The sequence below is a fragment of the Necator americanus genome, chromosome III, assembly GCF_031761385.1.
Source record: "Necator americanus strain Aroian chromosome III, whole genome shotgun sequence".
Lineage (NCBI taxonomy): Eukaryota > Metazoa > Nematoda > Chromadorea > Rhabditida > Ancylostomatidae > Necator > Necator americanus.
This window is the reverse complement of record NC_087373.1, coordinates 25,418,995-25,446,696: the sequence shown is the minus strand read 5'-3', so window position 1 is coordinate 25,446,696 and position 27,702 is coordinate 25,418,995. Positions and strand designations below refer to the sequence as shown.

The window sequence follows — 27,702 nt, the reverse complement described above, 5'->3', positions numbered from 1 at the left end:
ACCAGATGGATCACCCTCTACCAACTGATGCTTCTGGAAATTTCATCACCGACGAGGGAACAGTCATTGAGAAAGACGAAGAAGGCAGACCTCTGGGTCCTGATGGACAAGTGTTACCAACCGACGAAACTGGAAACTACATCTATCCAGTAGTTGGACCTGATGGCCAGCCTCTACCGACTGATGAACACAGGCGACCTATTCATCCAGTTCTCGGTTCAGATGGAAGGCCACTACCGACAGATGAATCAGGTCATCCACTCGGAGAGGACGGAAGACCGGTGCCAACCGATGCTAGCGGTGTTCCACTGGACAAGAAGGATGGACAACCTTTGCCAACGGACAGCAGTGGACATTACGTCACAGTCCCACGTGAAGAAGCAGTAACCAAGGAGCTACCTACTGACGAAAGTGGAAAAGTTATCTATCCGGTGACGAAACCAGATGGATCACCCCTACCAACTGATGCTTCTGGAAATTTCATCACCGACGAGGGAACAGTCATTGAGAAAGACGAAGAAGGCAGACCTCTGGGTCCTGATGGACAAGTGTTACCAACCGACGAAACTGGAAACTACATCTATCCAGTAGTTGGACCTGATGGCCAGCCTCTACCGACTGATGAACACAGGCGACCTATTCATCCAGTTCTCGGTTCAGATGGAAGGCCACTACCGACAGATGAATCAGGTCATCCACTCGGAGAGGACGGAAGACCGGTGCCAACCGATGCTAGCGGTGTTCCTCTCGATAAGGATGGACAACCTCTGCCAACGGACAGCAGTGGACATTACGTCACAGTCCCACGTGAAGAAGCAGTAAGCAAGGAGCTACCAACAGACGAAAGTGGGAACATCATCTACCCGGTGACGAAGCCGGACGGATCTCCTCTTCCAACAGACGCTTCAGGAAATTTCATCACCGACGAGGGAACAGTCATTGAGAAAGACGAAGAAGGCAGACCTCTGGGTCCTGATGGACAAGTGTTACCAACCGACGAAACTGGAAACTACATCTATCCAGTAGTTGGACCTGATGGCCAGCCTCTACCGACTGATGAACACAGGCGACCTATTCATCCAGTTCTCGGTTCAGATGGAAGGCCACTACCGACAGATGAATCAGGTCATCCACTCGGAGAGGACGGAAGACCGGTGCCAACCGATGCCAGCGGTGTTCCTCTCGGATAAGGGATGGACAACCTTTGCCAACGGACAGCAGTGGACATTACGTCACAGTCCCACGTGAAGAAGCAGTAACCAAGGAGCTACCTACTGACGAAAGTGGAAAAGTTATCTATCCGGTGACGAAACCAGATGGATCACCCCTACCCCAACTGATGCTTCTGGAAATTTCATCACCGACGAGGGAACAGTCATTGAGAAAGACGAAGAAGGCAGACCTCTGGGTCCTGATGGACAAGTGTTACCAACCGACGAAACTGGAAACTACATCTATCCAGTAGTTGGACCTGATGGCCAGCCTCTACCGACTGATGAACACAGGCGACCTATTCATCCAGTTCTCGGTTCAGATGGAAGGCCACTACCGACAGATGAATCAGGTCATCCACTCGGAGAGGACGGAAGACCGGTGCCAACCGATGCCAGCGGTGTTCCACTGGACAGGGATGGACAACCTTTGCCAACGGACAGCAGTGGACATTACGTCACAGTCCCACGTGAAGAAGCAGTAACCAAGGAGCTACCTACTGACGAAAGTGGAAAAGTTATCTATCCGGTGACGAAACCAGATGGATCACCCCTACCAACTGATGCCTCTGGAAATTTCATCACCGACGAGGGAACAGTCATTGAGAAAGACGAAGAAGGCAGACCTCTGGGTCCTGATGGACAAGTGTTACCAACCGACGAAACTGGAAACTACATCTATCCAGTAGTTGGACCTGATGGCCAGCCTCTACCGACTGATGAACACAGGCGACCTATTCATCCAGTTCTCGGTTCAGATGGAAGGCCACTACCGACAGATGAATCAGGTCATCCACTCGGAGAGGACGGAAGACCGGTGCCAACCGATGCCAGCGGTGTTCCACTGGACAGGGATGGACAACCTTTGCCAACGGACAGCAGTGGACATTACGTCACAGTCCCACGTGAAGAAGCAGTAAGCAAGGAGCTACCAACAGACGAAAGTGGGAACATCATCTACCCGGTGACGAAGCCGGACGGATCTCCTCTTCCAACAGACGCTTCAGGAAATTTCATCACCGACGAGGGAACAGTCATTGAGAAAGACGAAGAAGGCAGACCTCTGGGTCCTGATGGACAAGTGTTACCAACCGACGAAACTGGAAACTACATCTATCCAGTAGTTGGACCTGATGGCCAGCCTCTACCGACTGATGAACACAGGCGACCTATTCATCCAGTTCTCGGTTCAGATGGAAGGCCACTACCGACAGATGAATCAGGTCATCCACTCGGAGAGGACGGAAGACCGGTGCCAACCGATGCCAGCGGTGTTCCACTGGACAGGGATGGACAACCTTTGCCAACGGACAGCAGTGGACATTACGTCACAGTCCCACGTGAAGAAGCAGTAACCAAGGAGCTACCAACAGACGAAAGTGGAAAAGTCATCTACCCGGTGACGAAAGCCGGACGGATCACCCTCCTCTACCAACAGACGCTTCAGGAAATTTCATCACCGACGAGGGAACAGTCATTGAGAAAGACGAAGAAGGCAGACCTCTGGGTCCTGATGGACAAGTGTTACCAACCGACGAAACTGGAAACTACATCTATCCAGTAGTTGGACCTGATGGCCAGCCTCTACCGACTGATGAACACAGGCGACCTATTCATCCAGTTCTCGGTTCAGATGGAAGGCCACTACCGACAGATGAATCAGGTCATCCACTCGGAGAGGACGGAAGACCGGTGCCAACCGATGCTAGCGGTGTTCCTCTCGACAAGGATGGACAACCTCTGCCAACGGACAGCAGTGGACATTACGTCACAGTCCCACGTGAGGAAGCAGTAACCAAGGAGCTACCTACTGACGAAAGTGGAAAAGTTATCTATCCGGTGACGAAGCCGGACGGATCTCCTCTTCCAACAGACGCTTCAGGAAATTTCATCACTGATGAAGGAGTGATTATTGGTCCTGACGGCGTCGCACTTCCTCAACCTCGTGACAGAAACTGCTCTCTGAAGCACCTCAAGATGGATATACTGTTTGCCTTAAGCACTAGAAATATGTCGAAGCCTACTTTCGAGAACATTTTACGAGCAGTATCCGAGTTTGCTGACGAGGTTGACTTGTCTCCCGATGTAACTCGCATTGGATTAATTTACGGGAGCAAAGACGTAGTCGTTCCTCTTCCTCTTGGAGGATATCAAGAGAAGGAGCATATGAGAGATGAACTTCGACGAATACAATTCTCGGCTGATGACTCTCACGACCATGTTTCACTCTATGATCCGGCAAAACAGCAGTTCGTCATGTTTCCTCGCGCGGACAGTGCGAAGATCGCACTTTTCATTGGTCAGGAGATGTTGAGGTACTTTTTTCTCCTTTTTCAGTATACTTTCAGACTATTCATTCACTGACTCATATTCAACAACAGGTTTAACTACTATTACTACTACTATGCAAATTAGCGATACTAAAACTGCTACATTAACCTCTGCTACTAAATAAACCTTCGTTATGCAGAGTTGCCGTGAAGTTAGTGGACCTGCGCGTGATAGAATCGCTCTACTATGTAGTTCCATACTAGTAGTAATAAATACATATCATTAATAGAACCTAACCCAATATCTTTCTCGTGGATTTTCGCACGGTTAGTGTGCTAATTTAAAGTGAGTCTCTAACACGCTGTTTAAATATTTTCTAAAATTGTTTCAGCTTCAGTTTTGCTTCTCGAAGGCTGACCGTCCAACTTCATCATTCTACATGTATAAAACAAGGCACTGTATTTGATGGCGTAATGTAGAGCTATAAATTAACTCATGGTTTTCCATACATTCAACTTTGATTTGCGAACAAAACCCCGTAGCAAAAAAAATGCAAACGTCCACTCTGTCTAAATTCTTTTTTCGTACCACTCAAGATCAACCATGTTTATATGATGATATTTTGTTCTCCCTGTTTTTTACGGTGGTTTTGCTATCACAAATGGAGTTTGTGCCAACAGTGAAGTACACCTTTCAAGATATTACTTGTAAGTTCCCAATACATGGTCGTAACGTTCTTAGATGTTTTCAAATGATAATGAATGCGAATTGGAGAAAACCCACAAAAACAAAAACCCACAGAAAAATCACACTATCCATAGCGATGCCTGTCAGCGATAGAGAGTTCTCTTTCAACAACTGCTGGTTGTGAGCGATTCTATGATGGCCATCGATTGCCCTAGCAACAAGCACTAGCTTCCGAAGTACAGGGTGCGGACATTGAAACCGCGCTTGCTGCGGTCTATGATCCGATATGATGAGCCGGATCATCTTGTTCGGTGGAGCTTGTTCGGTGAGGTAGCAGACGGGGTGAAGCAGTGACTTTCTACAAACCTAGAAATTTAGTAACCATGTAGTGATGCACAGCTAAACAAGATTTCCCGGCCAGAATGTGTCTGATAAACGGTCGAAGTACACGTGGACACAACACGATTCTCGTCTATATTTTCATTTTCTATCTTGGTTCTTTTTTTCGAATGAGAAAGCCATTTCTGCGTGAGCTAACCTAACAACCCGTAGAAAGCGGACTGAACAAGGTGAACAAACGCTGTTGGCGTGAAAACAGGACATGGAAACCAAATGTAGGCAAAATTCCTGCTCAGTACATTTGTAACTTCAACCATTAATTAAATACGCTCTGACTGGGAAGTCTTGTTGTTCAGCAGTCCAACGCTACATGGTTAATAATATTCAGTTGCGTACAGCGTCGGTCACTGCCTACTTACCCACCCCGGAAGCTGCGACCAAGCAAGGTTCTCAGCAGCGTTTAAACATCAAGGATGAAGGAATAAAGTGTTTTGTGTTGATCAATCCGTTTTCGAATGCATAAATGACTTCAAACCAGAATCGTTTGAGGTAAAAAAAAACGCATTTGCACCTTAAACGATAGAAGATCTTGATCGGTTCCAAACCACAGACCACGCAGTAGCAATGGAACCTCTTACCACTGCAGCCTTCCTTGCGTTCAAATATGAGAAATTAAGTTGGGGAGAACATAAGAAAAAATTCTCAAAGGGGACACAGTAGGCTTTATTCCACTTAGCCACGTGAAAAGGAGTAATTCTTGTTATGCCACATTTACCATGCAGAGTCCATTTTATCTTGAATATCACCAAAATCAACTGCAACACTCTTGTACCACTACATTTCATCTACCATGTTAAAATTTGGGTGCAATGGCAGCGATGCGTGTACCTGCGTTGGGATAAGCGCAGCATGATTGTGAGAAGCTACGTTTAATGATTAATGTTCCCGCTACCATACTACACTTGTTTCAACACGACGCCTGCTAGATTACATTTATGAGAAATGCCTTCTCATTGAACCATCCTCTAGACCAACCTTTGCTAGCATTTTGCCAAAGCACTTCTAGTTTTCTAGAGTAGAATATAACCTGTGTCATTCTATTTTTTCGGGTAGAGATTGCTAGAGTTTCTCTTGTTATTCTGATCCTTGCAAAAGTCTCCAATACTTTTTGTCTACTCGTGGTTCCTGTAACTTGGAATCACTTTTAGCTCACTTTCAGAAGCTCCGATTCACTAAAACAATTCTCAGAACTGAAGATTAGATCTATAAATTCAGTCTTGCTTATGTTCTGCATTCCTAAAGTTTCATCATCTAAATGTAGGTTTATCTATTTTATATCAATATTGCTGCAGTAGGGAAAATAATCATCCACAAGGAGCAAGTGAATTGACGGAACCTCTCCAAGAAAAGAGAAGAGTGAAGGGTGATCGACACGAGAATGAGCGTCATCATGGTCAACTCCTAGTTATCTTGAAAACGTTCTTGGGGGCCGAATTTTCCTACAAGCCATTCAGTAACGTGCTAAATCTGCGAGCGAGGGTTATCTGCGAGTGACAATTACAATCTTCTCTGTCTGCGAGTGACAATAAATGAACTGCTGATGTTGTATCTCCCTCTCGCTGGTATAAACGGAGGGTTACAGTTCTTGCAGATAACGCACGTAACTAGCTGCTTTGTAGTAGGACCACCTACTATTCCGTTTTTCAGGACAATTAAGGAAATTGACCGCAATTGCTCTCGGCCTCGTACATTAGTAAGTAATAGCTACCAGGAAGTTTACCATGAAAAAATGGGTGGCATGTGTTAGATAACAGAACACCTGCGCAACGAAATTGCTCACGTCTTCGTGTGGTATGCGAAGTCCACGCAGACTCAGTCCCAAAAATCCAGAGAACAGCTGGTCTCACAGCATCGAGCAAGCTTTGATTACCTAAACATATTCTTTTGGATTGGCGCAAATATCCATAAATATCAATTAAGGTAAGCGCTATCAGTGTCATTAGTGGGAAGAATTAGATCTGCAATCAAATTAGGAGTATTAGAAATCAATGCTACTAACGTCTAGGATTTCCGATGAATGTAAAAAAGCAGGGGGAAACTTACAAATCCGATCTTACAGAACACCCGACGAAGATGATGGCTTTGCGAAATTGTTTATTACTCCACTCCAATATGACGATGACAGAGCAACGACAACGTCACTCGACAGGATCAATAACATATTCATCGTAGACGTGCTGCAAAGACATTGCAAAAAAACAGGAGCTTTCCCGCTCCACGTACCACATATAGCAGAATATGACATACCGAAAGCAACAACTAAAAAACCGCAGATACTGGGAACAGACGGAAGGCCATTACCAACTGACACTTCTGGGAACTATATCACTGATGAGGGTACTATTATTGAAAAGGATGAAGAAGGAAGACCATTGGGACCTGATGGTCAGCCCCTCCCCACAGATGAATCAGGAAATTACATCTACCCTGTTGTGGGTCCAGACGGTAGTCCACTCCCCACCGATATGCACAGACGTCCTATCTACCCTGTTGTCGGAAAAGATGGTAAGCCATTGCCTACTGATGAATCAGGGGCTCCCCTTGGTTCCGATGGAAAGCCTATTCCAACTGATGCCAGTGGTAAGCCTCTTGGGGAAGACGGATCTCCTCTCCCAACTGATGCTTCTGGCAACTACGTAAGTGTTCCTTCGGAAGAAGCTGTCAGTAAAGAATTACCCACAGACGAAAGTGGCAATGTGATCTATCCGGTTACAAAGCCTGATGGATCGCCACTACCAACTGACGCTTCTGGGAACTATATCACTGATGAGGGTACTATTATTGAAAAGGATGAAGAAGGAAGACCATTGGGACCTGATGGTCAGCCCCTCCCCACAGATGAATCAGGAAATTACATCTACCCTGTTGTGGGTCCAGACGGTAGTCCACTCCCCACCGATATGCACAGACGTCCTATCTACCCTGTTGTCGGAAAAGATGGTAAGCCATTGCCTACTGATGAATCAGGGGCTCCCCTTGGTTCCGATGGAAAGCCTATTCCAACTGATGCCAGTGGTAAGCCTCTTGGGGAAGACGGATCTCCTCTCCCAACTGATGCTTCTGGCAACTACGTAAGTGTTCCTTCGGAAGAAGCTGTCAGTAAAGAATTACCCACAGACGAAAGTGGCAATGTGATCTATCCGGTTACAAAGCCTGATGGATCGCCACTACCAACTGACGCTTCTGGGAACTATATCACTGATGAGGGTACTATTATTGAAAAGGATGAAGAAGGAAGACCATTGGGACCTGATGGTCAGCCCCTCCCCACAGATGAATCAGGAAATTACATCTACCCTGTTGTGGGTCCAGACGGTAGTCCACTCCCCACCGATATGCACAGACGTCCTATCTACCCTGTTGTCGGAAAAGATGGTAAGCCATTGCCTACTGATGAATCAGGGGCTCCCCTTGGTTCCGATGGAAAGCCTATTCCAACTGATGCCAGTGGTAAGCCTCTTGGGGAAGACGGATCTCCTCTCCCAACTGATGCTTCTGGCAACTACGTAAGTGTTCCTTCGGAAGAAGCTGTCAGTAAAGAATTACCCACAGACGAAAGTGGCAATGTGATCTATCCGGTTACAAAGCCTGATGGATCGCCACTACCAACTGACGCTTCTGGGAACTATATCACTGATGAGGGTACTATTATTGAAAAGGATGAAGAAGGAAGACCATTGGGACCTGATGGTCAGCCCCTCCCCACAGATGAATCAGGAAATTACATCTACCCTGTTGTGGGTCCAGACGGTAGTCCACTCCCCACCGATATGCACAGACGTCCTATCTACCCTGTTGTCGGAAAAGATGGTAAGCCATTGCCTACTGATGAATCAGGGGCTCCCCTTGGTTCCGATGGAAAGCCTATTCCAACTGATGCCAGTGGTAAGCCTCTTGGGGAAGACGGATCTCCTCTCCCAACTGATGCTTCTGGCAACTACGTAAGTGTTCCTTCGGAAGAAGCTGTCAGTAAAGAATTACCCACAGACGAAAGTGGCAATGTGATCTATCCGGTTACAAAGCCTGATGGATCGCCACTACCAACTGACGCTTCTGGGAACTATATCACTGATGAGGGTACTATTATTGAAAAGGATGAAGAAGGAAGACCATTGGGACCTGATGGTCAGCCCCTCCCCACAGATGAATCAGGAAATTACATCTACCCTGTTGTGGGTCCAGACGGTAGTCCACTCCCCACCGATATGCACAGACGTCCTATCTACCCTGTTGTCGGAAAAGATGGTAAGCCATTGCCTACTGATGAATCAGGGGCTCCCCTTGGTTCCGATGGAAAGCCTATTCCAACTGATGCCAGTGGTAAGCCTCTTGGGGAAGACGGATCTCCTCTCCCAACTGATGCTTCTGGCAACTACGTAAGTGTTCCTTCGGAAGAAGCTGTCAGTAAAGAATTACCCACAGACGAAAGTGGCAATGTGATCTATCCGGTTACAAAGCCTGATGGATCGCCACTACCAACTGACGCTTCTGGGAACTATATCACTGATGAGGGTACTATTATTGAAAAGGATGAAGAAGGAAGACCATTGGGACCTGATGGTCAGCCCCTCCCCACAGATGAATCAGGAAATTACATCTACCCTGTTGTGGGTCCAGACGGTAGTCCACTCCCCACCGATATGCACAGACGTCCTATCTACCCTGTTGTCGGAAAAGATGGTAAGCCATTGCCTACTGATGAATCAGGGGCTCCCCTTGGTTCCGATGGAAAGCCTATTCCAACTGATGCCAGTGGTAAGCCTCTTGGGGAAGACGGATCTCCTCTCCCAACTGATGCTTCTGGCAACTACGTAAGTGTTCCTTCGGAAGAAGCTGTCAGTAAAGAATTACCCACAGACGAAAGTGGCAATGTGATCTATCCGGTTACAAAGCCTGATGGATCGCCACTACCAACTGACGCTTCTGGGAACTATATCACTGATGAGGGTACTATTATTGAAAAGGATGAAGAAGGAAGACCATTGGGACCTGATGGTCAGCCCCTCCCCACAGATGAATCAGGAAATTACATCTACCCTGTTGTGGGTCCAGACGGTAGTCCACTCCCCACCGATATGCACAGACGTCCTATCTACCCTGTTGTCGGAAAAGATGGTAAGCCATTGCCTACTGATGAATCAGGGGCTCCCCTTGGTTCCGATGGAAAGCCTATTCCAACTGATGCCAGTGGTAAGCCTCTTGGGGAAGACGGATCTCCTCTCCCAACTGATGCTTCTGGCAACTACGTAAGTGTTCCTTCGGAAGAAGCTGTCAGTAAAGAATTACCCACAGACGAAAGTGGCAATGTGATCTATCCGGTTACAAAGCCTGATGGATCGCCACTACCAACTGACGCTTCTGGGAACTATATCACTGATGAGGGTACTATTATTGAAAAGGATGAAGAAGGAAGACCATTGGGACCTGATGGTCAGCCCCTCCCCACAGATGAATCAGGAAATTACATCTACCCTGTTGTGGGTCCAGACGGTAGTCCACTCCCCACCGATATGCACAGACGTCCTATCTACCCTGTTGTCGGAAAAGATGGTAAGCCATTGCCTACTGATGAATCAGGGGCTCCCCTTGGTTCCGATGGAAAGCCTATTCCAACTGATGCCAGTGGTAAGCCTCTTGGGGAAGACGGATCTCCTCTCCCAACTGATGCTTCTGGCAACTACGTAAGTGTTCCTTCGGAAGAAGCTGTCAGTAAAGAATTACCCACAGACGAAAGTGGCAATGTGATCTATCCGGTTACAAAGCCTGATGGATCGCCACTACCAACTGACGCTTCTGGGAACTATATCACTGATGAGGGTACTATTATTGAAAAGGATGAAGAAGGAAGACCATTGGGACCTGATGGTCAGCCCCTCCCCACAGATGAATCAGGAAATTACATCTACCCTGTTGTGGGTCCAGACGGTAGTCCACTCCCCACCGATATGCACAGACGTCCTATCTACCCTGTTGTCGGAAAAGATGGTAAGCCATTGCCTACTGATGAATCAGGGGCTCCCCTTGGTTCCGATGGAAAGCCTATTCCAACTGATGCCAGTGGTAAGCCTCTTGGGGAAGACGGATCTCCTCTCCCAACTGATGCTTCTGGCAACTACGTAAGTGTTCCTTCGGAAGAAGCTGTCAGTAAAGAATTACCCACAGACGAAAGTGGCAATGTGATCTATCCGGTTACAAAGCCTGATGGATCGCCACTACCAACTGACGCTTCTGGGAACTATATCACTGATGAGGGTACTATTATTGAAAAGGATGAAGAAGGAAGACCATTGGGACCTGATGGTCAGCCCCTCCCCACAGATGAATCAGGAAATTACATCTACCCTGTTGTGGGTCCAGACGGTAGTCCACTCCCCACCGATATGCACAGACGTCCTATCTACCCTGTTGTCGGAAAAGATGGTAAGCCATTGCCTACTGATGAATCAGGGGCTCCCCTTGGTTCCGATGGAAAGCCTATTCCAACTGATGCCAGTGGTAAGCCTCTTGGGGAAGACGGATCTCCTCTCCCAACTGATGCTTCTGGCAACTACGTAAGTGTTCCTTCGGAAGAAGCTGTCAGTAAAGAATTACCCACAGACGAAAGTGGCAATGTGATCTATCCGGTTACAAAGCCTGATGGATCGCCACTACCAACTGACGCTTCTGGGAACTATATCACTGATGAGGGTACTATTATTGAAAAGGATGAAGAAGGAAGACCATTGGGACCTGATGGTCAGCCCCTCCCCACAGATGAATCAGGAAATTACATCTACCCTGTTGTGGGTCCAGACGGTAGTCCACTCCCCACCGATATGCACAGACGTCCTATCTACCCTGTTGTCGGAAAAGATGGTAAGCCATTGCCTACTGATGAATCAGGGGCTCCCCTTGGTTCCGATGGAAAGCCTATTCCAACTGATGCCAGTGGTAAGCCTCTTGGGGAAGACGGATCTCCTCTCCCAACTGATGCTTCTGGCAACTACGTAAGTGTTCCTTCGGAAGAAGCTGTCAGTAAAGAATTACCCACAGACGAAAGTGGCAATGTGATCTATCCGGTTACAAAGCCTGATGGATCGCCACTACCAACTGACGCTTCTGGGAACTATATCACTGATGAGGGTACTATTATTGAAAAGGATGAAGAAGGAAGACCATTGGGACCTGATGGTCAGCCCCTCCCCACAGATGAATCAGGAAATTACATCTACCCTGTTGTGGGTCCAGACGGTAGTCCACTCCCCACCGATATGCACAGACGTCCTATCTACCCTGTTGTCGGAAAAGATGGTAAGCCATTGCCTACTGATGAATCAGGGGCTCCCCTTGGTTCCGATGGAAAGCCTATTCCAACTGATGCCAGTGGTAAGCCTCTTGGGGAAGACGGATCTCCTCTCCCAACTGATGCTTCTGGCAACTACGTAAGTGTTCCTTCGGAAGAAGCTGTCAGTAAAGAATTACCCACAGACGAAAGTGGCAATGTGATCTATCCGGTTACAAAGCCTGATGGATCGCCACTACCAACTGACGCTTCTGGGAACTATATCACTGATGAGGGTACTATTATTGAAAAGGATGAAGAAGGAAGACCATTGGGACCTGATGGTCAGCCCCTCCCCACAGATGAATCAGGAAATTACATCTACCCTGTTGTGGGTCCAGACGGTAGTCCACTCCCCACCGATATGCACAGACGTCCTATCTACCCTGTTGTCGGAAAAGATGGTAAGCCATTGCCTACTGATGAATCAGGGGCTCCCCTTGGTTCCGATGGAAAGCCTATTCCAACTGATGCCAGTGGTAAGCCTCTTGGGGAAGACGGATCTCCTCTCCCAACTGATGCTTCTGGCAACTACGTAAGTGTTCCTTCGGAAGAAGCTGTCAGTAAAGAATTACCCACAGACGAAAGTGGCAATGTGATCTATCCGGTTACAAAGCCTGATGGATCGCCACTACCAACTGACGCTTCTGGGAACTATATCACTGATGAGGGTACTATTATTGAAAAGGATGAAGAAGGAAGACCATTGGGACCTGATGGTCAGCCCCTCCCCACAGATGAATCAGGAAATTACATCTACCCTGTTGTGGGTCCAGACGGTAGTCCACTCCCCACCGATATGCACAGACGTCCTATCTACCCTGTTGTCGGAAAAGATGGTAAGCCATTGCCTACTGATGAATCAGGGGCTCCCCTTGGTTCCGATGGAAAGCCTATTCCAACTGATGCCAGTGGTAAGCCTCTTGGGGAAGACGGATCTCCTCTCCCAACTGATGCTTCTGGCAACTACGTAAGTGTTCCTTCGGAAGAAGCTGTCAGTAAAGAATTACCCACAGACGAAAGTGGCAATGTGATCTATCCGGTTACAAAGCCTGATGGATCGCCACTACCAACTGACGCTTCTGGGAACTATATCACTGATGAGGGTACTATTATTGAAAAGGATGAAGAAGGAAGACCATTGGGACCTGATGGTCAGCCCCTCCCCACAGATGAATCAGGAAATTACATCTACCCTGTTGTGGGTCCAGACGGTAGTCCACTCCCCACCGATATGCACAGACGTCCTATCTACCCTGTTGTCGGAAAAGATGGTAAGCCATTGCCTACTGATGAATCAGGGGCTCCCCTTGGTTCCGATGGAAAGCCTATTCCAACTGATGCCAGTGGTAAGCCTCTTGGGGAAGACGGATCGCCTCTCCCAACTGATGCTTCTGGCAACTACGTAAGTGTTCCTTTGGAAGAAAGACTATTGGGACCTGATGGTAAGCCACTACCCACAGACGAAAGTGGCAATGTAGATCTATCCGGTTACAAAGGCCTGATGGATCGCCACTCCCCACCGATATGCACAGACGTCCTATCTACCCTGTTGTCGGAAAAGATGGTAAGCCATTGCCTACTGATGAATCAGGGGCTCCCCTTGGTTCCGATGGAAAGCCTATTCCAACTGATGCCAGTGGTAAGCCTCTTGGGGAAGACGGATCTCCTCTCCCAACTGATGCTTCTGGCAACTACGTAAGTGTTCCTTCGGAAGAAGCTGTCAGTAAAGAATTACCCACAGACGAAAGTGGCAATGTGATCTATCCGGTTACAAAGCCTGATGGATCGCCACTACCAACTGACGCTTCTGGGAACTATATCACTGATGAGGGTACTATTATTGAAAAGGATGAAGAAGGAAGACCATTGGGACCTGATGGTCAGCCCCTCCCCACAGATGAATCAGGAAATTACATCTACCCTGTTGTGGGTCCAGACGGTAGTCCACTCCCCACCGATATGCACAGACGTCCTATCTACCCTGTTGTCGGAAAAGATGGTAAGCCATTGCCTACTGATGAATCAGGGGCTCCCCTTGGTTCCGATGGAAAGCCTATTCCAACTGATGCCAGTGGTAAGCCTCTTGGGGAAGACGGATCTCCTCTCCCAACTGATGCTTCTGGCAACTACGTAAGTGTTCCTTCGGAAGAAGCTGTCAGTAAAGAATTACCCACAGACGAAAGTGGCAATGTGATCTATCCGGTTACAAAGCCTGATGGATCGCCACTACCAACTGACGCTTCTGGGAACTATATCACTGATGAGGGTACTATTATTGAAAAGGATGAAGAAGGAAGACCATTGGGACCTGATGGTCAGCCCCTCCCCACAGATGAATCAGGAAATTACATCTACCCTGTTGTGGGTCCAGACGGTAGTCCACTCCCCACCGATATGCACAGACGTCCTATCTACCCTGTTGTCGGAAAAGATGGTAAGCCATTGCCTACTGATGAATCAGGGGCTCCCCTTGGTTCCGATGGAAAGCCTATTCCAACTGATGCCAGTGGTAAGCCTCTTGGGGAAGACGGATCTCCTCTCCCAACTGATGCTTCTGGCAACTACGTAAGTGTTCCTTCGGAAGAAGCTGTCAGTAAAGAATTACCCACAGACGAAAGTGGCAATGTGATCTATCCGGTTACAAAGCCTGATGGATCGCCACTCCCCACCGATATGCACAGACGTCCTATCTACCCTGTTGTCGGAAAAGATGGTAAGCCATTGCCTACTGATGAATCAGGGGCTCCCCTTGGTTCCGATGGAAAGCCTATTCCAACTGATGCCAGTGGGGGGCAGTCTTGAAGAAGGAGAAAAGCCTGATGGATCGCCACTACCAACTGACGCTTCTGGGAACTATATCACTGATGAGGGTACTATTATTGAAGAAGGATGTAAGAAGGAAGACCATTGGGACCTGATGGTCAGCCCCTCCCCACAGATGAAGTCAGGAAATGTACATCTACCCTGTTAGTGGGTCCAGACGGATAGTCCACTCCCCACCGATATGCACAGACGTCCTATCTACCCTGTTGTCGGAAAAGATGGTAAGCCATTGCCTACTGATGAATCAGGGGCTCCCCTTGGTTCCGATGGAAAGCCTATTCCAACTGATGCCAGTGGTAAGCCTCTTGGGGAAGACGGATCTCCTCTCCCAACTGATGCTTCTGGCAACTACGTAAGTGTTCCTTCGGAAGAAGCTATTACTAAAACACTACCCACAGACGAAAGTGGCAATGTGATCTATCCGGTTACAAAGCCTGATGGATCGCCACTACCAACTGACGCTTCTGGGAACTATCCATCACTGATGAGGGTACTATTATTGAAAAGGATGAAGATAGGAAGACCTATTGTGGTACCTGATGGTCAGCCTCCGTCCCCACAGATGAATCAGGAAATTGACATCTACCCTAGTTGTGGAGTCCAGACGGTAGATCCACTGCCCCACCGATCATGCACAGACGTCCTCATCCTACCACTGTTGTCGGGAATGCAATTGGTGATGATGGGCTGCCTGTGCCCACCGATGAGTTCGGTCGTCCAGTTGACAAATCCAACGCTTGGTTCCCGATGGAAATGCCTATTGGCCAATCTGTTATGCCAAGTGGTAGGAGCCTCTTGGGGAAGATTGCTGGATCGCCTCTCCCATTGAGCTCATTGCTGTTCTTGACACATCAAACAGCGTTAAGGTTTTGGATTATCGCGTAATGAAAGAACTTTCAGTAAGACGTAATTACTCCATCATTTTGACGAAAGTGGCAATGATAAGGATCGTATCCGCGTCGTACAAATATGCCTGATGGATGCAGAAGTTCCAACAGACGCTTCTGGGAGACTACTATCACTGATGGACGATTTACTCCATCGAATTAGCGAAACAAGACGGGTAAAAGGAAAACCAAATTTGGAGTCAGCACTGAAAGAAGTTGCTGGCCAGCAGCTCAGATCAGGAAATTACGATCATACCGCTGTTGTGGACGAGAAGTGAAGCCATCGTGCCTATCACCGGTATACAAATGCCCTATGGATAAAGGCTATCCTCATACTGATGCCAGTGGTAGAGCTCTTTTTGTGGATAGACGGGATCGCCACTACCAACCTGAATGCTTCTGACACGTGCGTGAAATTCCTTCGGAATGAAGCTGGTTTCGAGTAAAGAAGTTACACGCGAACAGACGACAAGTGGCAAAAAATGTGATGCTATCCGAGTTACCCTGAAATGCAGCTGATGAGATAACTGCCACTAACCAAACAACTGAAATTCTGCTGGGAAAACACTGATGAGGGTCAGCTTATTATGGTGAAAAGAGATGAAGAAGGAAGACCATATGGGACCTGATGGTCATGCTCCCTCCCCACAGACTGAATCAGGCAAATTACATCTACCCTGTTGTGGGTCCAGACGGTAAGTCCACTGCCCCACCGATAGTGCAACAGAGCGTACACTATCTAACCCTGTTTTATGTGCGGATAGAAGATGGTAAGCCATTGCCTGACTGATGAATCAGGGGCTCCCCTCCTGGTTCCGATGCGAAATGCCTATTCCAACTGATGCCAGTGGTAAGCCTCTTGGGGAAGACGTGATCTAGCCCAATCTACGGCCAACTGATGCTATCTGACGCAACTACGTAAGTGTTCCTGTCGTCCGAAGCAAGTCTGGTCAGTAAAGAATTAACTCCATCAGACGAAAGTGATGCAATCGTGATCTATCCGGTTACAAAGCTCTCGAATCAGGATTCGCTCACTCGAACCCACCGATACTTTAGCACTTTAGACGTCCTGATGCTACTCCTGTTGTCGGAAAAGAATGGTAAGCGCATTGCCTACGTTGATGAATCAGTGGAAGCTACCCCTTGGTTCCGATGGAAAGCCTATGTCCAACTGATGCCACCGTGATGTAAGCAACGATCTTCCGTGAGGAAGACGGAGTCTCCTCTACCCAACTGATGCTTGCTGCGCATGACTACGTAAGTGGATTCACTTCGATGAGAACAGCTGTCAGTAAAGAATGTGCAACCCACAGACGAAAGTGGCAATGTGATCTATCCGGTTACAAAGCCTGATGGATCGCCACTGACTCGGAGACTCTTGGTCCCATTGCCGACATGATTTGCAAAGTGAGATGATGATCATTTCTTTCATTGAGTGGCACGTGTTAAACCCACGTATCCATTCACAGGCCTGATTTGGGGTCCATGCTGAAATTCTCGCAGCCAGAGACTTTTGGCTGCATGGCTGTGTTCACTGTCTTAAATGAATCACATAATGACTAAAGAGAGTGTCACTCATCTGATGTTTCTGAGAAAGAACAAGAATCTGGTTACTATTCCTCCAATGTTCCGTTTTTGTTTCCAGAGTTAGTTTTGAATGTCTTGAGATTTAACTCTCTTCTGATCACCGACAAGGACAATCCAAGAATAGACATCTCAAACGATAAAAAGTGTACATTATAATTTTGCGAACACGATTAGTTATAGTTCCTCGAACAGTAGTAGATCTGTAAAAGGTTGAGCTATGACCATTTTCTATGGCATTATTTTGCCTTTAAGAAAACTGCTGCCATATGCCTCGAATAGAGCCCTTAGAGTAACGCCGTCGACCCTCGCAGTCAGTGAGAGAACGCAGCACAGGTTGGATCAATACATCCTGATTTATTGCCTGATAGGAACTAGCGAAGGTACCAACCGCTCACTCTGTAGAAGCATAAGTCAGGTAGTTCTGATCCGAGTGTATAGTCTTGGCTTAGGAAAGAATGAGCTGGTGGAAACACTAGAAAGAAGAAACACTGCGCAGACAGCTTCAGCAACTCAGTTACCGTCCCATTCTAGAATGGGTCTGTACGTGGCATGCAAGTTCGTACATCTCTAAGCCATATAAGTATTAGCAGCCATATTGAAGCGCCAAGTGCCTACAAAAGTCTATAATCAGTTAGTATATGAAGGTGGAGAAGAAGTACTATGTGGAAATATTTAGATTGCTCCCGCGGATACCTTTCAAGTCACTTGGCCTGTTAGGAAGACTACTATTCAGTCGTCTACGCCATCTCGTTCGTGTAGCCAAATCGATTACCAGGTTGGAGATATATTTGTCAGCTTGTTTCCCTTTATTTTTTTTCATACTCAGACTTTTCTCGACGGCAGCAAGTACATGGATCAGCACCACAGTCAGTTTTCAGAAAACAGGCTTGATTATTTGCGTGGAAAATGTGCATGGGTCGCAACGTGTACTTCGCATTTGGTTCTATTGAGAAGTCTTGCGTCGATTCTTTCGGAGAAAATCTACTTTGTTTTAAACTATTAGGATTCAACGATATATTCACCGTAGACCTCTAGAACCTTCGCCCATTTGTTCGAGAAATCACTGGTACTCTTTGCTCAGGATTTGAACTTCTTCCGTGCTGTCTCAGCGTCTGTACCAGCCTGACGGCGCAAGGCGAATACGGAGGACGGAAAACAGGGTGCAGAGCTTTGCAATTCTTTTGCGAGTTTCCAAAGCGACTTGCATAGCTGTTCTTCACATGTCATGTTTTGCACGTTAACAAGCTCGCACCCTTGCACGCCCACATATGAAAAGCTTCGAGAACGAACTGCAAGGTTCATGCATTTGCTGGAGCATTCGGTTCATTCCCAGGAAATTCCAGATTTTTTAAAATTCTTGTTGCATTTTTCTGAATAACGTAATATTACCACTCGTCTGTTTTCTATCCCAGCTCGGCTCCCGTATAGAGACCACATAGTTGTGTCAAAGCTACCTGATAATGGCGCGGTTGCGTAAGCAGTTTCACTCGAATCAGAGGTGTGGAACCAGCGGCCGCGACCGAGTTTGGACAGTCGCTAGCGTCCGGCTGAAGTTAACAATGGCCCCACCTCGATCGTAACCGCTGGCTTCACCGCGGCGCTCCGAGCGCAGCTGCTTACCTGCTCTGTTTAACCGCACCGAACTCCAGAACGTTTTGACCCGAATATATCTGGGTTTCTTCCATTTGAATATCACTTTTCATCTTACTGCGGCTGATACTCCACTGATTTCCAGCTTGAAAACCACTGCTCTAACTTTTAAGATCCCGTCCGATACCACTTCCCCTTCATTTTGCTTGCTATCGGTCACCATTGAAAAAAAAATTGAAATATAGGAATAGATGAGCTGCTATGATAACCGAATTTTTCTAAAATGGAGGGGAAACGGAGAACCAGTAACCTGATGTAAAAAGGCAGGGGGCAACACTGCAACTCGTTCAGCCTTACAGAATGACTTACCAGGCTGAATGTCAACACAAGGCTCGACAGTTACACTAAATCCACTTGACAAGTGCGCCTATTGCGGGTCTTGAGAAAGGCCAAGTACTTTCGAAACAGAGCGTAAACTAAAGCTGGTAAAAGAAAAATAACGTGACTCATAACAAATAAAGTGTGATCACTTAGTAGAATGAAGGATGGAGAGACAAGGGAAAGAAACCAAAGGAAAACATTATGGTCAGAGTGCACAATAGCGCAAGCATCAAACATGTCGTGGTTGCAGGCGCGATGCGTCACGTCCTCGGTGGAGGAGGACACCAGCTGGGTCCCGTCGATGAGACGACTACACTTTTGACGCCGACCCTCAATAATTCGTCACTCCCGTTCTGCACCCCGTTGTGTTGCTGACTGGCCTACAGTTGACGTTTGCGTGGTGGGACCTCCGCCCAACTCCGCAGGCTGGCTAAAATCCAAACACTAGCTGCTGTGTTTGCGCCAAGGGACCCTCAAAACAGATCGAAGTCGCTTGCTCCTGAACGTATCCGTTCACTCAACATTAATTAGGCAGTCTTGAACGGACTATGATAAACGAGTTCGCCCAATTGGGGAACTTTCTTCAGCTTGCAATGTCTCTTGATCTTACTACTGCGTTCAGTGAGACATCCGTTCGACCGTCTAGGGAGGGTAAGCGTTCGAGACTTTTCTTTAGTGAACTTGATGGTCCGGTCCTATTAGACCTGTCTCCAGAACTGTTTACATATAGATACAACCCCAACAGTTTTGCTGCAATTTCTGCAATTCCCAAAATAGACGTTATTTTTGTTGAAGTACAGGCCTAGAGCCCGACCAAAACAACCTGAAGCGTTGTGCAGATGCTGTATAATGAGCTTTTGCGCTAGAATCGGCATGGCTGACTAGCTGCTGCGGTTAAGGTGACGCCATAGCTAATTTCACTCGGGTTGAAGACTTAGAGATGATCCCAACTCGATCGCATCTGATGGACAATAGTAAGGCGACCATGCGATGCGGAAAGTGTAAGCTGTTGGCGACAAATGACGCCGATTTGGTGCTTGCACATTTTTTGGGGGCGCGACCTCCCGTAACCTCACGTGGCAACGACTGTCACTCACATTCGTTGCTTCGGACGGGTCAAGCTTGCCTGGCGCGCGTGACTTCTCACGTTACGGTGCCCCATGTTTGGGAGAAAGCTATGAGTCATCTTTGTTCCAATCATCCCTGTTTGATGACAAGTTTTCATATGTTTAGGTAAAAGAAGAGAAGTTTTTTCCGCCCAGATTGCAGTTCTATTTTGTTTGTTTGCTAATCCATTTAAATGCCCTCATATTACAATTGACAATCATCAACGCTGATCAAGCAGTCGAGACATGTAAGGGTTGGCAATTACAGGCCGATGTTATTATTATGCTGGATTCGTCGGAGAATTTTTCTCCAGAGGAATTCGATGAGATGAGGGAGAGTGTCGCCGAGCTGGTAGATGCAGGATTCGATCTTTCTCCTGATGTTGCTCGCATCGGTTTCGTTGTCTACAGGTGATCGCAGAATGGAACTAATAAAGAAGGAAGGATAAAGACACTCCTTCAGTACTCAAGTGAAATTTTTGTAGCGATAAAGTAGCTGTGCCTGTGGCGCTTGGACATTATGAAGACAAAATCGATTTGATACAACAGATTTCCGATTCCACAAAGATTAATGATGGAGTTGCGATTGCCTTATACGGTCTCAACGCAGCCAGACAACAATTCCAGGTTGGATTCTATTTCTCATACGCGTAGCTATATAGTACCGATGTTTATTTTTAAAGCTGCATGGAAGGGAGAACGCAACACGAGTAGTGATAATGATAACTAATGGCAAGAACAGGTTAGTTGTACTTCTCTTCTCTACCATTGCAAACACGCGTTTTTCGCTCGATCCGACGAGGTTATAGAGGAAATGCTGCCCCAGCGGCTGAAGACCTTCGCAACACCTATAATGTGCAGCTCTTCATCCTTGCGGTTAACGCAGACAGTGAAGGTCTTGCAACCTTGAAACGAATTGCGGGTATGTGAACAAGTTAGATTAATAGTTCCGAGTTGTAGAGCAGAACGCAATCTAACTTTAAGGAAGCGAATATCCTGATCGCGTCTATGAGGTCGCTACCGCATTTGAACTTGACAACCAAATATCAGCTATTAGCCGGCATCTCTGTGGCTACATCACCCCAGCTCATGGCATCACTGCGACCGAGCCTACATTCCACCGCACAACCAAAAGAGATCTGCAGTCATTTGGGTATTCATCCATTATACTAGTTATATTATATTATATTTACATTGTTATATTTACATTATACACTGCACTGTTACATACAGTGTACTTGCTTCGTTTATTGGTATCTCAATCATGTTATATTTAGTGTCACACAACAGCCGTGGGTCACCCTTCGCTCGCTCAAGTATCCGCCACTTTGCAGCGATGGTGTCAAGCGACCGTACCAAATGAATATTCTTGTAGATGTGACAGCTCGATCTTCACCAGAGGTGATAATAACATCATACAATTAAAAGAGTCTACGACAAAGTCACAAGAAGCAAAATATCCCGTTTGCCATTAGAAATACATTTGCCCAGATGTGCGAAACTGTAGTTTTGCGGAAATTTCAGGAGCAGTTCCTATCGTTGAGACAGTAGTTCTTACTGGATACGAAAAGGGTCAGAACAAAATTGTAGAGATTAACCATGCGTCCACAGTCGGCGATAGATGTGTTCATCTCAAGTGAGAACGCTACACGTGCTCCGTACATTTCCTCTCATATCTGATTTGCACTAAAGGAAGCGCGTCGAGCTCACCCAGTTGAACACATTCTTCGTCAACTGTGCTCTATCATTTTGTTAACCGTTTCAGGACTTCCGCCTTGTGATGGATCATCTAACACAGTTTTTCCAAAAACGATTCGCTCAAGATGACAACATGTTGTTGTAAGAATTGAAGTCCTTTTGTTGATCTCGTTGCTTCTTTATGACATTGTTGCACTTAAGGTTTAATTTGATGACTGTAAACAGTCAGAAGGTTCTGGACGCTCGCGCAGGACTCTCAATTTCTGATATCGGAATTGCTCTAAACGATGTTATTCAAGACAGGTGATCATTACTATTCAGATTTACGTACTCGAGACAGTCAATCATATGTAATGTAAAAGACTGATTACGATGAAAAAGGATTTCTCGGCAGCTAGTCGAAATTATGCACAATTAATTTCTTTGAAAATCTGGTCATTAACATTTAGAACATCTCATTTCCTTCTTCGAGTATCTACTGATGTTACTCTTATTTGGGGCGTGGAATGGCGTGGATTGATTCTGCCAAAATCTGCAAGCCAGCAGTAGCTCGTTGTTTTCCCTCTTTTTACTTTTTACTCAAATTCACATTACACTTAACTTAACTTTACATTACAAAACAGTAGTTTGTCCAGACTCTGTCCCAAGCAAATTTGCAGAACGTTAGGTAGCTGAATCAGCGCTGTCGACGAGTTCTTTTCTGCATGTCTCAAACAAACTTGCTTCGTGTGTCGTGCCATATGCGGAATATCGATGTAGAGTGAATCATGGAGACACTTATTCAGATGTTATTTCGTAGCGAGACGGTTACCTCCACTTTGGATAGTGAGCAATGTAACTATGTAACTCTGAATACTCCAACACTTTTCCGCCTCTTCCCTATCTTCTGTTGCATGCGTGCAGCCGTAAAGGAAAAGCGTAGGCTCCTGGTGGGAGATGGTTAAAGGCATCACCCCACGAATCTGAGGTGGTGCGGATTCAGGTGGAGTATTCGTATACGACATAGTAGATTATGGAGAGGGGGGGGGGGCAATTCCGTCCATTTCTTCCTAATTGCCGTAAAAAACGGCCCAGAAGATGCGGCTCGTGCACAAGGCTGGCGCGCTCCAGTCGAATTCCTTGTGGAAAATAGTGCGCCAAAGCGAATGAAGCCGTATCTTCCGAGCCGCTTTTTACAGCAATTAGGAAGAAATGAACGGAATCACCCTTCTCTCAATAATCTGCCATCCCGTATACGAATACTCCACTGGAAATTCGTACAACTCCAGATTCGTGGGGTGATGATTTTAAAGGCAGAGTATCACGAAACTGACGATAGGGTTTCTGTCGACTAACATAGAGTTCGGGTTGTAGATTGCGGGTATGAGCGTGGTCCCACTCATTTCCCCCTTATCTGCTTCAAAAAGCGTGTGGGAACCGCCTTATTCCCTAACAAGGAACTTTAGGACGCGCCATCTTAGTAGGCGCTCCGGTTCCCTCAGCATTGGCCTCTTCATTGGTTTTAATCGAATATGCTGCTGGAGAGACCTCATTGATTTCTGGTCGCTCGCTCGTCATGCACCATTGTGACGCGTTTTCACGTGTGTCGTAAGAACAAACGCTATTTCACACGCCGTTTTTGAGAATGATTCGAGGAAACTGTGCAGAACCACATTCATACAGCACAAATTCTATATTTCCCCACGGAGACCACAACATCGTCAGTCTTGTAATACGCTGCCTTTGATGTAGGAAAATAGTATACGGCAATATTTCTTTGTTAGAACAGCAGAAAATCTTCGAAGTTTCCCAACTTGACATTGATTTCCCATTAAAGTATAATGTTAACAGCATGCGAGGCAAAGTCGGCCGCTAGTACCCACAATTAGTGTTCTTAAGGTATGACTAGACAAAGATTTTCATCCTAATTTCCGTAGCGTCTTCCGAAGGCAGATATCTTGAACACCAATATCCTAATTATCCCACAAAAGAGCCCTACTCCACACTTTGCTGACGCTTGTCTGGATCACAAAACATCAATAATATTACTGAAGCTCCTCCTATAACGGATAGAATTTACTTCAGCGATCTCTATAGTGATCGAGGTTTGAATGGAATTATGTGACCTTGTGATGCAATTGGGACCTTTCATTTTAAACATTCTAAGATCTACAAATCTGCAAGGATCAGCAAGTTTCTGAAAGGCCTGCTCAACAAATGAATACAACTAGTTCAGAGCAGTGTTAGCCTTCTTCCAACCTTATTCCACGTCTATTGCTTGGCTTCGAAGACTACCACTAAGACATAGACCCATTCTCGAGTTTTCGTGCACTGATGGACAGCCTTAAGACGCCTGGTTGAACAAAGTACCCGAAAATTGTCTCCTTCAATATCTAATCTGACGACATTTTCTGAAAATATCATAAAACCTCCCAATGTCATTCCCTTCTAACAACGCTTCAACAATTAGAAAGATTATGACATTCGAAGTGGTAGTTTTATTTCATTGATTTCTTGCTTTACTCTTATGCTTTCGTCGTTGTTCTCGTTCATGTACATCGAATACTTTATTTACGTTGACACTAAGATATTCTTTCATTCAAAAACAATGTGTTTTATCCAAGTAACGTATACAACTAAGGTTCTAAAACGCTTTGATTCACTATATATTTATTTATTTGCTGTTTGCCCAACGGTTGCGGTGTGTGATTGATTAAAGTAGGACAGGACCAGAGAGAAGCTATGGCAGGCCGACAAATATAGCCTTGGGCTCTCATCCATCCGCTGGTGACCGCCACGCTACTGTGTTGCGTCACCGTCATCTGCATAAGTACTTACGACTATATGATCGCTTCGTCTCTTCGGGAAGCTGTCTAGGCAAAACATATGGACACCGTAAACAGACGATAAGATAAAGAAGGTGGAGCATTGATCAATGAGAGATGTATTCGTCTTTTAGTGATGATGAAGAATCTGCGAAACTTGGAGCTGGAGTAGACAGCCTCGTAGAAATGTCCAGCGATAATCATATCAGAGGGTCATTCAAGATAATGCTCATCGTTAGCGCGGACAGCACGAGCAGGTAGTGGGAAAAACCAACTACGTTTTTTCGATGTGTTTTGCGTAACATATTTGTTTCAGCGACGCAGCACTACCTTCGGCAGAGTATGCTTCTGATGACTTTGGACACAACATAATCGGGTTATCAATTCGTAAACCATCCACGAACTTGCTGACGGATATGACAGGCGCAGGCACGAGGTCAGAGAGAATGTTACGCTACTCTTAGGGTCGCGTAACGTCGATTATTCGCAGTGGTACCTTTTCAGAGTGATTCATCTTGACTGGACGTCACCGAATGAATTGTTCAATAGTTGGTTTGCCTATGCTATTTGTGATTATGTCACTGCTACAACAATTAAAACATCTGCTACAACAACAAAGATGAGGCCTAGCGTCGCAAGAAGAACAACAGGTTGCTGTGTTGTTACAGTAGTAAGGTTTTTTAAACAGTACAATTTCCAATGCTGACCATTACAGTTCTCCCAGCCACCCTTCTAACCCCCACAAACGTAGAGGCAGTCCCCAAGTCACCTACTTCGTTCTCAGTGACGTGGACCTGCTGCACTAACACTAAATCGGTACTTTTTCGACACTTCAATTATTATCAGTTACCTTTTAAAGCCTTAGTATACAGAATTATACTGTCATGTATACTCATGATCCGTCTACCCCATCCAAGCACTGGCTACGACGATTTGCAACCTGTAGAGACAGTTTTGGGACACTAATAGATGTAGGTGGTTCAACACAGCCTCATTTTTTATACTAACAATTAACTCATTTAGAACTTACCCACTGATCATAACTACACCGTTTGTGTCATTACTACACACTCAAATATCTCACAATCTGCAAATCCTTCTGAAGATTATTGCACTGAAGTGTCGCTGAACAAAAGTTAGTTTTATTTTTCTTCTCAGAAATATGAGAAGGAAGTGTAATTCTCGCAACAATAAATGCAGGGCAAATTTCTGATCGCTTCAGTTTCTTTTCACCCTTTCACTTGTAGATATAACAGTGGAAGAGCAACAACCCACACAAATTTCTCCGTGCAACTGTCTTTGTGACCAAGGCAAAGCGATAGTCAGACCATCCTGTGATTTCATCGTCGACGATTACCGCCCGATTTCTACCCTGCCTCCTGCAACGGAAGAGGAGTGTCCTTGCAAGGTCTACACAAAAGGAGCTATATATTCTCAGGCTCTTCTTAATTTACATGTAATTTAGATCGATTCGCATGCAGGAAGATGTCCATTTGGATACGTACTCAAGCAAGGATATTGTTATGGTATGACAAGGAATTTTTGTAAATTAACATCAAAACAGTCACTGAACAATGTTTATGTTTCCAATAATTTACATAAGTTAACGGTTAAAAGACGATTAGAGCAATACATAAGCATTATTCAATAGCAGTTCACTGCAGGGCTCATGTTTTTTCTTAATCTTAGTACAAGCATCGTACTCGACTTCAGTTACGGCGCTATCGAAAGTTTCCTCTCCTCATTGTAGGTTTGGTAAAATTCTAAGAGAAGTAATCGGTTAGATTTCTCCGGCATTTACTTTTTACCAGCTCCATAGTTTATGCACCTTTTAACACTTGGAATCAATCCTAAAATTGTCAACATTTCTCTTTACAGACATAGACGAATGCACTATGGCTAATGGTGGATGTTCCCACGGCTGCGTTAATACCCCCGGTGGACACTACTGTGCATGTCCTTACGGAATGACTAGAGATCCGCTAGATCCTAACACATGTGTGAATGCAGCAAATGCGTATGTACTCGGTATCGTTACCTCTTTATCGTACAAACAAACGAACTTGTTTTAGCTTTGATCGTATTGCGCAGTTACTGGCACAATATCTTCACGATAATGCCAAGCAAGCAGCTGGAAGTATAAGCAAAGATGTTCAACCTTCCCAAAAAATGAAGTACAAGGTATTCTATTTCTTTTACTCTTTATCAAAGTAGAGGTAGTAGATGCAAATAGATATAAATAAATCTGTATTATTTGTGTCAAATATTCTTGACTTAGGCCACCATCAAGTCTGAGGACGAAAAGACTATAACTTTCGAATGGGCCTCAGTTCCGGCGGTCGTGCGACGAGCCTTCAAATGGCTCCTTTAATTATCAAATTATCCTTCTGAGCATCTCAAGGAGAATTTCTCCGATCTTCACTGACTTGCTTTCGAATATGATACAATTCGATGTAATAAATTGTCTCAAGTTTTTTTTCTCGATCGAATCTTTCCTTGTTTCTCTTCTGTTTCTCCATTGCTGTGCATTTTATGAAATATTTTATCAAATTGTCACAATAACTGCCCCGTGTCCTACATTGCCTTGATAATAGGTTTTCTTATCACTGGTCGAATAAATTTCTAAAATAGTTTCTTAACTCAGCCAAAAAGATGAAGAAAATGTGGATGAGGAAAAAAAAAGCATGATGACTAAAAAACGATCTAAAACAGAGGGAACGTTATTGGCTTTTTTTTAGGACAGCGAGAAACAAGTAGATCATTTGCTACAGTCAGGTATATTCCACAGGCATCTTCGCAGCTTATAACAGGGGAAAAACATGAAGAAAGAAACATTGTTTTGAAAACTTTGCAGTTTTCGTCTATAAAAATTGTTGGCAGCCCATGGTGTGCAAAAAGAACGCAGCTACAAAACATCCCGTACCTTAGTAGAAG

General features: G+C 45.7%; 1 protein-coding gene across 3 annotated transcripts; it reads left to right on the top strand.

The window, feature by feature from the left end:
* Nucleotides 1-5: 5 nt before the first annotated feature.
* RB195_010895 (uncharacterized protein) lies at nt 6-27,139 on the top strand (the record flags this gene model as incomplete). 3 transcript variants are annotated; one of them, XM_064192083.1, is made up of 28 exons in its annotated part: nt 6-1,025; nt 1,096-1,244; nt 1,317-2,590; nt 2,659-3,526; nt 6,628-13,456; nt 13,510-14,605; nt 14,679-14,812; nt 14,873-15,499; nt 17,866-17,964; nt 20,535-20,677; nt 20,752-20,893; nt 20,950-21,008; nt 21,076-21,188; nt 21,251-21,419; nt 21,544-21,667; nt 22,032-22,105; nt 22,166-22,267; nt 24,903-25,025; nt 25,085-25,204; nt 25,273-25,418; nt 25,484-25,584; nt 25,641-25,739; nt 25,792-25,903; nt 26,016-26,176; nt 26,234-26,294; nt 26,647-26,785; nt 26,841-26,949; nt 27,047-27,139. In XM_064192083.1, 28 exons carry the CDS (start codon nt 6-8, stop codon nt 27,137-27,139), a joined length of 14,286 nt encoding a protein of 4,761 aa, XP_064049666.1. The 3 variants fall into 3 exon arrangements, with proteins under 3 accessions (XP_064049666.1, XP_064049668.1, XP_064049667.1); XM_064192084.1 differs by lacking the exons at nt 6-1,025; nt 1,096-1,244; nt 1,317-2,590; ... (3 more) ...; nt 14,679-14,812; nt 14,873-15,499 and adding an exon at nt 16,998-17,009; XM_064192085.1 differs by lacking the exons at nt 17,866-17,964; nt 20,535-20,677; nt 20,752-20,893; ... (15 more) ...; nt 26,841-26,949; nt 27,047-27,139 and adding an exon at nt 15,702-15,880 and having other exon boundaries at nt 6-1,173; nt 1,239-1,303; nt 1,369-2,590; ... (2 more) ...; nt 14,873-15,257; nt 15,320-15,499.
* Between the last annotated feature and the right edge of the window lie 563 nt (nt 27,140-27,702).